This window comes from Ostrinia furnacalis, unplaced genomic scaffold (genome assembly GCF_004193835.3).
Source record: "Ostrinia furnacalis isolate ACB-3 unplaced genomic scaffold, ASM419383v2 OfSCF2162, whole genome shotgun sequence".
NCBI classification, from domain to species: Eukaryota; Metazoa; Arthropoda; class Insecta; order Lepidoptera; family Crambidae; genus Ostrinia; species Ostrinia furnacalis.
The window spans coordinates 58,464-70,673 of record NW_021132401.1 but is presented as its reverse complement, the minus strand read 5'-3'; the positions used below and the strand labels follow the sequence as shown (position 1 = coordinate 70,673).

General features: G+C 41.9%; 1 protein-coding gene across 3 annotated transcripts in view; it reads left to right on the top strand.

Annotated features, from left to right (window-relative positions):
- Nucleotides 1-12,210, top strand: part of LOC114354770 ((E3-independent) E2 ubiquitin-conjugating enzyme) — a 51,027-nt gene that overhangs the window by 2,364 nt on the left and 36,453 nt on the right. For 2 of the 3 annotated variants that reach the window (XM_028307327.1, XM_028307325.1), the window contains exons 3-10: nucleotides 332-574; nucleotides 1,619-1,733; nucleotides 2,450-2,581; nucleotides 3,051-3,187; nucleotides 4,561-4,748; nucleotides 7,463-7,585; nucleotides 10,792-10,993; nucleotides 11,911-12,036. In XM_028307327.1, the coding sequence (XP_028163128.1) occupies nucleotides 332-574; nucleotides 1,619-1,733; nucleotides 2,450-2,581; nucleotides 3,051-3,187; nucleotides 4,561-4,748; nucleotides 7,463-7,585; nucleotides 10,792-10,993; nucleotides 11,911-12,036 (1,266 nt within the window). The remainder of the gene's footprint in view (nucleotides 1-331; nucleotides 575-1,618; nucleotides 1,734-2,449; nucleotides 2,582-3,050; nucleotides 3,188-4,560; nucleotides 4,749-7,462; nucleotides 7,586-10,791; nucleotides 10,994-11,910; nucleotides 12,037-12,210) is intronic. The other variant, XM_028307326.1, reaches the window with a different exon arrangement.

Genomic DNA, 12,210 nt, shown 5'->3' with positions numbered 1-12,210 from the left:
AATTTTTCAACTATAAATTGGTCTCTTTTTTGAATATTTCTTATTGAGTAAGAAGATATTTTGTGCATTTGTGGAACAGAATCAGCTCAAAGAAAAATTGTATTGTGTGAAGAAACAAAAACTTTGTAAGAGCTAACATTGGCTAACATTCGGTTTCGGTGGCAAACTGCCGATTCGCGTGTCAATTTATTCGATCCTCGTCGACTATTGAACTATTTTTATTAACGAACTTCAATACCAGCATTTATTTAGTGTAGCTACCTAAAAAAAAACTCGTTTTTTGTACAAATTAATAAAGTTTTACTAAAAACCTCGTACATTTCTTCCATAGGCCGTGCACAGCAAACTGCGCCTTGTCTCAGCCGACGGCTCCCGCCTCGAATACCCGGACTTAGACAACTGTCCCCTGGAGGACTACTCGATGCGCCGGCGCCGGTCCACCCCGTACTCCTCGTCTGAGTTCTACCCGGGGCAGGTGGTCTACGGTCCCCTGGGCTCGCTGGACAGCGCCAACTGGCTGCACGTCACTAAGGAGATGAAGGCGGCGAGGAAACACAAGATGCACGATCATAAGGTATTTAGTGAAGTCCTGTTGCATAATGTTGTTACGAGTCTTTCCAACTTGGATAACTGTCCCCTGGAGGACTAAACGATGCGCCGGCGTCGGTCTATGCCATACTCTTCGTCCGAGTTCTACCCGGGGCAGGTGGTCTACGGTCCCCTGGGCTCGCTGGACAGCGCCAACTGGCTGCACGTCACTAAGGAGATGAAGGCGGCGAGGAAACACAAGATGCACGATCACAAGGTATTTAGTGAAGTCCTTTTATGTTGTTACGAGTCTTTCCAACTTGGACAACTGTCCCTGGAGGAGTACTCGATGCGCCGGCGCCGGTCCACCCCGTATTCCTCGTCTGAGTTCTACCCGGGGCAGGTGGTCTACGGTCCCCTGGGCTCGCTGGACAGCGCCAACTGGCTGCACGTCACTAAGGAGATGAAGGCGGCGAGGAAACACAAGATGCACGATCATAAGGTATTTAGTGAAGTCCTGTTATGTTGTTACGAGTCTTTCCAACTTGGACAACTGTCCCCTGGAGGACTTCTCGATGCGCCGGCGTCGGTCTATGCCATACTCTTCGTCCGAGTTCTACCCGGGACAGGTGGTCTACAGTCCCCTGGGCTCGCTGGACAGCGCCAACTGGCTGCACGTCACTAAGGAGATGAAGGCGGCGAGGAAACACAAGATGCACGATCATAAGGTACTTTACTAAAAAGTCATGTTGTATATGAGCGTTAATGTTACGAATCTGGAGGACCACTCGAACTCGTTTTGACATGCCAAAAGAACACGTATCTACCGCGTGCTAGAGCGCTAGCCATAGTAAAATGTGGACAGTTTCGTTAAATTAGCGAAGCCTTTATCTGAAAAACTCTCTTAAAACTATTTTTATGAACTTACTCGTATCAAGAAATCTGTAAAACTGTATAAAAATTCGAGGATTTTGATGTCTCGGTACTTGACTATCGATCCTCCCATGACCACTCTGTATCCAATGTAGTATCATCAAGCAGCCAACATGACCAGTAATAAGAAGAATAAGAATTTCCCGTTTTCCCACAGTTCACCGTGGAGGCAGTGGTGACGGAAAGCGTAAGCGTGCACTGGCAGTGCCGCGCGTTGTGCACGCTCCCGACCGACGCCGCCGCGCCTACGCAGCCCAAGTTCCTCGTCGAAGGTGAGCCGTAACACATAGGGCATAAGGCACAGTATTGCGTAAACAGTTCATTTTTATTAGGGTCAGGTTGGAGCATCAACGTCCACTGGCAATGCCGCGTGTTGTGCACGTTGCCCACCGACGCCGCCGCGCCTACGCTGCCCAAGTTCCTCGTCGAAGGTGAGCCATAACACATAGGACATAAGGCACAGTATCGCGTAAACGCTACTGTCTATAAGGGTTAAGTTCGAGTGTGAGCGTCCACTGGCAGTGCCTTGCGTTGTGCACGTTGCCCACCAACGCAGCTGCGCCCACGCAGCCCAAGTTCCTCGTCGAAGGTGAGCCGTAACCCGTAGGACATAAGGCACAATATCGCGTAAACGTTACTGTCTATAAGGGTCAGTGGGGCTACTCCGAAAACCGTGATCCGAAGTTTCGAATGCGGCCATCCCTCTCACGCAAAGCGAGATGCCAGCGCGAGCGACGTTGACAAATAGACCCGAAACTACGTAAACAGCGTTTCGAAGCTTCTGCAGCCCGCATAAATATCAGACTCACTTCGTTACTACGCGCAGTGCAAACAATAAAAATTAATAGTATCATTGTCTGCACAATCAACTTCAAAAATGTTCCGCTCTTATAACTCCACAGAATTTCTAATGTGCATAAATTGTTTATCTTTGTCCAAAACGGTACACCTTCGCGGATCATTTGTTGTAACCCACATTTCTGTGCAGGTGAGGATCTGAAGAATTTGAAGCTGCTGAATGTCTTCGAGCCCTGCACCCTTCAAGTTGGAGACAGGAATTTCCTAACCATCGGTCCGGAAGACACGTTCATCAGCAAGAAGCAATGGCGTAAACAACATAGTAAGTTGTAATATGAATAAATTAATAACAAATCTTCCAACATGCACACCACACTCCAAAATATACTTTTTCAAGCTTTATAGCATTTTCTAGAAACTATAATATAGTTAAAAGAAACCTCGCAACTTGTTTATTTACCACTGTGCCGTCGTCAATATCAAGCTAAACAAAAGACACCTTATAAAGTTGCGATAGCAAGATTTTGCAGCTTTAAGTCTGATTTGCTTTTGTGGTTGTTTGCATCTAGCATTATTAGCTTAGTAAATAAAATGCACAATGAAGACAAAGTTTTGTGGTAACTTATTGTCCGAAAAAAAATAGATCAATCATATTGATTGCCCCAATGGCCTGAAGGATCCATTGCACAAACTTGCTGTAGTCGTTTTCATTTCGATTGCAACTTTCTACCTTATCTTTAAGAAAATACAATTCAAATTATCAGGGCATAAAATTGAAGCTTGTTCCCCAGGCAAATACTACAGGAACATCCGCAAGCAGTCGCGGCCGTGCAAGAAGCCGTCCAAGTCCGAGACCAACTCGTCGGACCACGTGCCTTCGCGGCCCAAGAAGAGAGCCTCCGCGCACCGCAAACTAAAATCTTCTGATGTAAGTTTGTCATAGTTTTATTATCTTTTATGCGCCTTTAATTTATGGGGGTAATTAGGGCTCCCAACCTCGTAATTAAAGTGTTTTTCAGTGCGACAGAATGGCCATAGACCATAAGCATTCATCCGTGTTTCACTATAGTCTATCCAATATAGCTTGATTAGAATGACAGCTGCCATCAAAAGTAACGACATAACTTTGTAGTAGCGATCAATGAGAGCTAAATATTGGCGGACAAGAAATAATTCACGTCTGACCTACAAACAATATTTTCGACGACAGTGCTTCCAATAAAAATGTTAATTTCGTGTAAATGCAGCGTTAAATTACACCAATAAGTAGTAATTCGAAATTATAAAAATCAAGCTAGAGTATTAACGACGTCTCTACAAGGTTATCTCGAGTTACAAAAATGTTAGTGATGGGACATATCGACAAATGTCATATTAAATTAAAACTAATTTTTTAACATAATATTTAACACATTTTTTTTCTATTTTTTTAATATATTTAAGTCAAGTTATACGTTTTTCTAAATGTTCACTATTAAAAACCAAAAAACATTTCATTCTTAAACAATCAAACATCGGAAATCAATCACCGGTAATTTTTTGGGTATTCATAGCACCGTTGCTCTAGAAGAGATGCCCACCGCCCTCTAGCGAGAGGAAAAAACCACTGAAGAACACTGATGATAATGACTACGACTTAGGTTGTACACCCTTGACATGAATTTTAAATTTTACGTTCTTTAAATTTAAATTATAATTGTCATTTTTATGAATGAAAATATGAAGAAAAATTGGGTGCATTTTTTTATATCATTTTTTCGAAAACTTATCGATACATCTATGTGAACCGTACGAAACATACCCAGCACTAGTCACATTCGTTTGACAGCTGTCATTCTAATCAAGCTATATTGGATAGACTATAACTGCATACACATCCCTATTCCCATTTTCCACCAGCCAGAGGGATCACATACGCACCACTGCATGTCTTTCTTAGCAGACTTTATGACAAGCTGCTAATAGTCGGAAAAATACTTAACTTTTGTATTTGAATCATACTAGAAAAAATACGGTCTTTTTTGCTAATTTGGCTCAATCTTTTTTTGAGACTCAGTACCATCAGCAACAGTCTTAACTATCCATTGTCTGTCATGTCGTCTCGTTCTATCGCAAAGAATCACCATTTGATGAGAGCGAGAGCAAAAAACGGATTTGGAGAATTAATAGTGCGGCCGTGTGTACGTCAAAATAAAATTATTTTGCCACAGTTAAGTATCTTAATAATAACCCATTTTCAAATTGGGCAATCCATTACCCAAAGAACCTATTCATTTAAAACAAAATTCATGTTTTCCTTAGACCAACTCCATGGAGATCGACCACGCGGACGCCAAGCTGGAGTCTTTGGACGACGCGCTAAAAGCCGACGCGAACTGTCCGAGCATCAAGATCGAGCCAAGCGGAGACACGTCACTACCTATGGCCAGCAGCCAGGAGGACACGGCTACTGAGGAGAAGAACGACTCCGGCATCAGGTGGCCTCGATTGTAACCACTTCTCTTATTAGCGCGACTGGACTTGCCACGATCAGCTAAAGCTTGCGATTTAATTATGATGTCCGATAAGGCGTTACTTAGAACAATTAGGACGATCAGGTGGCCTCGATTGTAACCACTTCTCTTATTAGCGCGACTGGACTTGCTACGACCAGCTGATCAGCTAGAGCTTGCAATTTAATAATCTTGTTAGATAAATAGGTTATGTTATTATTGGGTTACTTAGAACGATTAAAGCATCATGTGGCCTCGATTGTAACCCTTGCGATTTTGTTAGATTGGGTTACTTAAAAAGATTAGGATCTGAGAGGCCTCAATCGTAACCACTTCTCTTAAAAGCGTGACTGGACTTGCCACGATCAGCTAAAGCTTGCGATTTAATTATGATGTAATATTGGGTTAGAATGACTCCGGCATCAAGTGGCTTCGATTGTAACCACTTCTCTTATTAGCGCGACTGGACTTGCCACGATCAGCTAAAGCTTGCGATTTAATCATCTTGTTAGATAATCGGTTACTTAGAACGATTAGGGCATCAGGTGGCCTCGATTGTAACCACTTCTCTTATTAGCGCGATTGGACTTGCTACGATCTACGATCAGCTGATCAGCTAAAGCTATCGATTTAATTATGTTAATATTGGGTTACTTAGAACGATTAGGGCATCAGGTGGCCTCGATTGTGACCACTTCTCTTATTAGCGCGACTGGACTTGCTACGATCAGCTGATCAGCTAAAGCTATCGATTTAATTATGTTAATATTGGGTTACTTAGAACGATTAGGGCATCAGGTGGCCTCGATTGTAACCACTTCTCTTAAAAGCGTGACTGGACTTGCCACGATCAGCTAAAGCTTGCGATTTAATTATGATGTAATATTGGGTTAGAATGACTCCGGCATCAAGTGGCTTCGATTGTAACCACTTCTCTTATTAGCGCGACTGGACTTGCTACGATCAGCTGATCAGCTAGAGCTTGCAATTTAATAATCTTGTTAGATAAATAGGTTACTTAGAACGATTAGAGCATCAGGTGGCCTCGATTGTAACCACTTCTCTTATTAGCGCGACTGGACTTGCCACGATCAGCTAAAGCTTGCGATTCATTAAGATGTAATATTGGGTTAGAATGACTCCGGCATCAGGTGGCCTCGATTGTAACCACTTCTCTTATTAGCGCGACTGGACTTGCTACGATCAGCTGATCAGCTAAAGCTTGTGATTTAATCATCTTGTTAGATTAGGTTACTTAGAACTATTAGGGCATCAGGTGGCCTCAATTGTAACCAACGTGAATGGACTTGCCACGATCAGCTGATCAGCTAGAGTTTGCGATTTTGTTAGATAATGGGTTACTTAAAAAGATTAGAGTCTGAGTGGCCTCTATTGTAACCACTTCTCTTATTAGAGCGACTGGACTTGCCACGATTAGCCGATCAGCTAGAGCTAGCAATTTAATTATGATGTCATATATTGGGCTAGAATGATTCCGGCATCAGGTGGCCTCGATTGTAACCACTTCTCTTAATAGCGTGACTGAATTTCTCACCATCTGCTGATCAGCTAGAGCTTGCGATTTTGTTAGATAATGGGTTACTTAAAACGATTAGGATCTGAGTTGTCTCAATTGTAACCACTTTTCTTATTAGCGCGACTGGACTTGCCACGATCAGCTGATCAGCTTGAGCTAGCAATTTAATTATAATGTCATATATTGGGCTAGAATAGNCGTCCCTTCCAAATTTCATGTGCTAAATTTGTAAACTATGAAGGGATATGTTTAATCATTAGTATAACATTAATAGCAGGGTTACCATCTGAAATCGGCTATTATTGGCTATTTATGGCTAATAACTACTTTTAATCCGTTACTAGCCAATTGCTATTAATCGGATTATTAGCACTTACCCATCTCTAGGCTAGAATGACTTCGGCATCAGGTGGCCTCGATTGTAACCACTTCTCTTAACAGCGTGACTGAATTTTCCACCATCTGCTGATCAGCTAGAGCTTACGATTAGATAATGGGTTACTTAAAACGATTAGGATCTAAGTGGTCTCAATTGCAACCACTTGTCTCTTAATAGCGTGACTGATGTCATATATTGGGCTTGAATGAGTTCGGCATCAGGTGGCCTCGATTGTAACCACTTCTCTTAACAGCGTGACTGGACTTGACACGATCAGCTGATTAGTTAGAGCTTCCGATGCTTTCAGTTTAATTCTATTGGGTAACTTGAGGACAGCTTGAAATACATTCAGTAATTGTTCCATTTTAGGTTCTTGTTCAAAATGACCAAAATGAAAAATTAATTGCTGTCCCAAGAGGTTTACTAAAACCTATAATTTGGAATAAAACCGCATTCATATACTCAATTATTGCATTAATTGTAAAGCAAGCCTTTATTGTCTACTGCATTAGAGACGCCTATTTCCAAAAACAGCTCCTTTGCTTGTGTTAACTAAAGCCCAGAACAGACGGTGAAACGCAACTGCAACGAAACTGCAACTTTGTGATGATTCTTATGAATGAAACTAAAACTGAAAGTTTCAAACTGGTCGCGTCATGTGTGGTCTCAACGGACGCTATGGCAGAAACTTAGATGCAACTCAAAAGTAACTAGCAGTTGCAGTTGCGTTTCACCGTCTGTTCTGGGCCTAAAACAAAAGATCGTCAACATAAACTAACTCGCAATATCTTCCAGTCCGGAGCCGAACCGCGAAGACAGTTCGCTGTTAAACGGCGACAGCAAGTCGGAGGTGGCTCTCAATGATGATGACTCCGACAACTGGGAGAATACCAGCAGCGATGGCAGTGACACTGACAGGTCAGTGACTAGATCGTTTCATCAGAGTAAATACAAAATGAGTATGCGGCGCGCACGCACACACTGACAAAAGGACATTGTCAGAAACCGCCTTAGATTCCTGGGCACAGCAGTAAAGTATCAAAATTAATCTCTTACTTTTTGAATACTTAAATATTAATTAGATTGTAACGGACACTTGAGGATTAAAAAATGAAATAATAAAAGTATTTTATATGTATTCCATAATACTATGACGACATCCGGACATTTTAGGGCGTGGCCTGCTCCATATCCTATGAAGTTCCATAATTTGTGTCGATAAAATCTATGTAAAATCGGCACAAGGCAATGCCGTACTTCATTGTTAGGAATCCATGTAATAGTGATGTTGACTGCGGTCATCATAGACAATAAGATACCGATCTTGTAAATAAAATAAATCGTCCAAATTGCTACAGTATGACTAGATTTTAATTAAAAGTTAAAAATATATTGCACGATACTACAAGAAGCTATCTAATGTGTCCAACTGGTCGAAGGTCATGAATAAAATAAAAAGAATTGTGATCATAACACTGATATAGACAATGACAACAATATGGGATCATCTTTAATATATCTGTTACAGTTTCAAAATTCGATGAAAAATCCAATGCCGCTTAAAGTGAGAGAAATGTCTAAAGTTCTAATAGAATTGAAAGTTTTATTCGCTCAAAATGCTTATAACAATAATTGGTAATACATTTCAAATATTAAGTACCTTTATAATGTATCGATAGAACCAAAATGATATCCTCTCAGCTTGGAAAGGGAAAACCCAGGATTGGGGGAGCGCTCCAGGCAATTTTTAGAACATTTCATAGGTGGTAGTAAATAATATTTATTTTATTATTAAAATTGAATATTTTGATATTGATAAAATTGAATATATCTTTCGATTCAAATACCGAATATTTTTCAATCGATAATAATTATCGAGAATTGTTAATAATATTCAATTAAAAGTTGTTCAATCCCTAGTCATGCATAGACTAAGACGGTAACCATGGAGATAGTTAGTTTGGTAAGTCACGTGTTAAATGTCAAGAGTGGAAAGTAAACATAGGATTCATGTTATTTATTTACGTGCAAAATGTAAGTAAGTAAATCATAAAAGTGGAACGCCGAGCTATTTCCAAAACCCGTCCAATATTATAATACAATTTGGCTGCGACAACTACAATACAGAACATCTCCCAAATCGATGTGCATAAAATAATATAATACAATACTAGTAAGTAAGAGGTTATGATAACAATATTGCTATCAATAAGTTTATAGAATTGGTCCGCCAGGAATAATTGTTCTTACATAAAGATTTGTGTCATTTAGAACCTAGAAAGTATTATTTCGGCACTGTTGATCTAACGGCGAACAATGTATGGAGAACGAACATTGTCCTTTAGCGGGGAGCCAGTCGTGGTTGCTCCGAATTTTGTCAGTGTGTGCGTGCGCGCCGCATACGTATATTGGCGCGCTCACATACAAACCGCGCTCGGTGCGTTTCTATGAAGATGACCTACTCATTTGTATTTACTCTGGTTTCATCCACGAAGACGCGCCCATACTGATAAACGGCTGACAGAAAGTCTATAGTCTGCGGCTAGGCTAATTCTTTTCATCCAAATGACGTCCACTTCTGATCTGGACAAAGCCCTCCGCTAAGAATTTCTATAACGACCGGTCCTGCACTACTCGCATCCAGGTGCTTTCCGCGACCTTCACTAAATCGTCGGTCCATAGTGAGAGGCCTACCCACGCTACGTCTTTCGGGCTATGGTCGCCACAATATGGCGTGTGTAGTGAATAAATCTGCTGTCTCTTTTCATAAAAGATTTAAAATATTGTTCCTGTTAAGTAATTAACGTGACTTAATATGACACATCTGCATTGAATTACTGACAAAAAATATCTTTAATAATCAATATTTTTGCTTCTACTACTAATATTAAAAACTTTCACTCGTGCCACTTGTATTTTATCAATATAATATCATAAAATGTTTTGCAGTCGCACGTAGTTAATCTTATTTCTCTTACACGCGCCATTGTCTTTCGACCTTGTCGCTAAGTTTGTACTTGACCTTAAAGTGTTATTCTAAGCTTGTTCAATAAACTATTTCGGGAACGAATGAAGACTAATTAAATAAATAGCTTGATAAACAATGATACAATTGATTAAGTAAGATTAAAGTTATTTACATGTATGGTAATTTATGGGAAATGCGTAAACAAAACTACACTCAACATCAAATAAACCGCACCTTCCGCGACGCGAACTTTAAAGATTTTCTTCTGACACAATTATGGTACCCCGACAATATTGGTGTTATTTGAAAGCCCAATAAATATCCTTAAAGAAAAATACATTTCATTTCTAAATAAATTATTAACATATACCATAAATGTGACTTGAAAATAGACCTCACTTTGGGCTCACCTCTGGGATCAATTAGACCAATTTTTATGGTTATAAAACCAAATAAAGATCTCACGTGTCCTCTTTAACATATGGATAGCGATTAATCCCAACTTAACAGTTTTATAGTCATAAAAAATGGCTATAGCGTAACTACCTATTTTTTGAAGAAGTGTCTCTGGATCCTTGTAAAGACACATTTTTGGGGTAAAAACCTTTCCTTTAATGAAATGAAGTTTAGAACTAGGCTTTCAAATGGTACCAACGTTGGTGGGAAGTGGGGATGCATACGTTTGATAAGTGCTTGTCGCGGGAGGTGCGATTTATTTGATGCCGAGTGTATTAAGATAACTTAATAATGTTTACATCAAGTTAGCAGTATAAATCCACTGGATATTTTGTGCGTTAACAAATGTAATAAACACGTTTTTGACTTTCGGTAGAATCTCTAATTTGTATCTTGCTTAGAACTGTATTCCACGTTTTTATAGCGAAACTTTGATATGAGGGTCCAACGTTTCCTAAAAAGTCGTGGGCTTTAAACTGGTCTAATCTAACCAAGGAACTAAATTGAATCTGTGATAGAAGTCTGGCTTTCTATGTAGTGAAGATTATATTCATTCATAAACAGAATTTATGAATGATACACTGTATATTTGAATACTCGGCGGAAATAAGCAACAGCCATCAGCGTAGGAGGAAACCAAGCCTTACGAGCTAGACAAAAGGGTTAAAATCGACTATAAAATCATCTCGTCATCTCACAGCGGTGCCACATGGTCATCCCGCTGCTCCTCCGCCGCGTCCCAACGCGGCAAGCGCTCCCCTCAGCTAGCGGTGCGCTTGTTACGCGGCAAGCGCTTGAAGCGGACCGTGCGCCGCGCGCCCCCCGCGCCCCCGCCGCGCGCCGGCGACCGCGTCGTGGTTGAGACGCTACACACCACGTCGCGCGCCAACGTCGTGTGGCAGGTGAGGCTACAGCGCAGCCGTTGCTGCTAGCTGTTGCTGTCGCGCTCGCACACTCACTGCGGGCGCGCGTCGCACAGTCGCCACAGCAATATAATTACGCGCGAGCGATAAGGATGGGTAGCTTGTGGTCATTGGACCAAGCCAACTAAAGCCTGGTCCGTGAGAACGTAGAAATTTGTCCAATGACCCCAAGCTACCCATCCTTATCGCTCGCGCGTAGTTATATTGCTGTCGCGACTGTGCGACGCGCGCCCGCAGTGAGTGTGCGAGCGCGACAGCAACATAATTACGTGCGAGCGACAAGGATGGGCAGCTTGGGGTCATTGGACGGGATTCTACGTGCTCACGGACCAGGCTTACGCTTGCAGCGCGGCAAGCGCTTGAAGCGGACTGTGCCCCGCCGCGCGCCGGCGACCGCGTCGTGGTGGAGACGCTGCACACCACGTAGAGACAGTTGCAGCGGTTCAAGCGCTTGAAGCGCATATTGCAGCCTCACATCGTTACACAGCTGTCTACTTACAGTCACAGCGCTACTGGCTACTAAAGCCTGGTCCGTGAGCACGTAGACCAGGCTTTACCCGCTGCCTCGTAACTCTGCAAGCGGGGCGAACGTAACGCTGGCAACGAAGTATCTCTCCTCCTGTCCAATATAGCCTAGTCCTGAATTCACCGATTCACCGGCATCATCATCTCACCGAACAGCGAACTAGACGTCTTTGTGGAATACTACCACTTATTATTCTGACGTGATCGAAACTTTAATCTCGCAATCCTAAATCTGAGCCAACATATTATACAAGCGATGCTTTGTGATAAAAGTACATTTCCCCTTCTTGGCACAATAAGAATCACTTCTTCTGACGACGATACGATAACAATTATAAATTAATCAGCATTTTTTTTTTACTTTTCCCCAGGACGGCACCATAGAAATGGGCATTCCTTCGACCCAACTGTATCCGATTCACCACCTGGACGGGCAGGAGTGCTTCCCTGGAGACTTCGTCGTCAGCGGCGCCGCCAACTGCGAAGAAAACCAACAGGTACTAAATATTGTTGTTCATTCCACCAGCTCGAACTAAGCGTTTCGAAAACTCTTATCATAATGCGAACAGCTAGAGACTGGAATTCGCTGCCTGCTGCTGTCTTTCCTGGACACTATGATCCGGGCCTTTTCAAGGCGAAAGTGAATAATCACTTGCAGGGCAGATATGTAC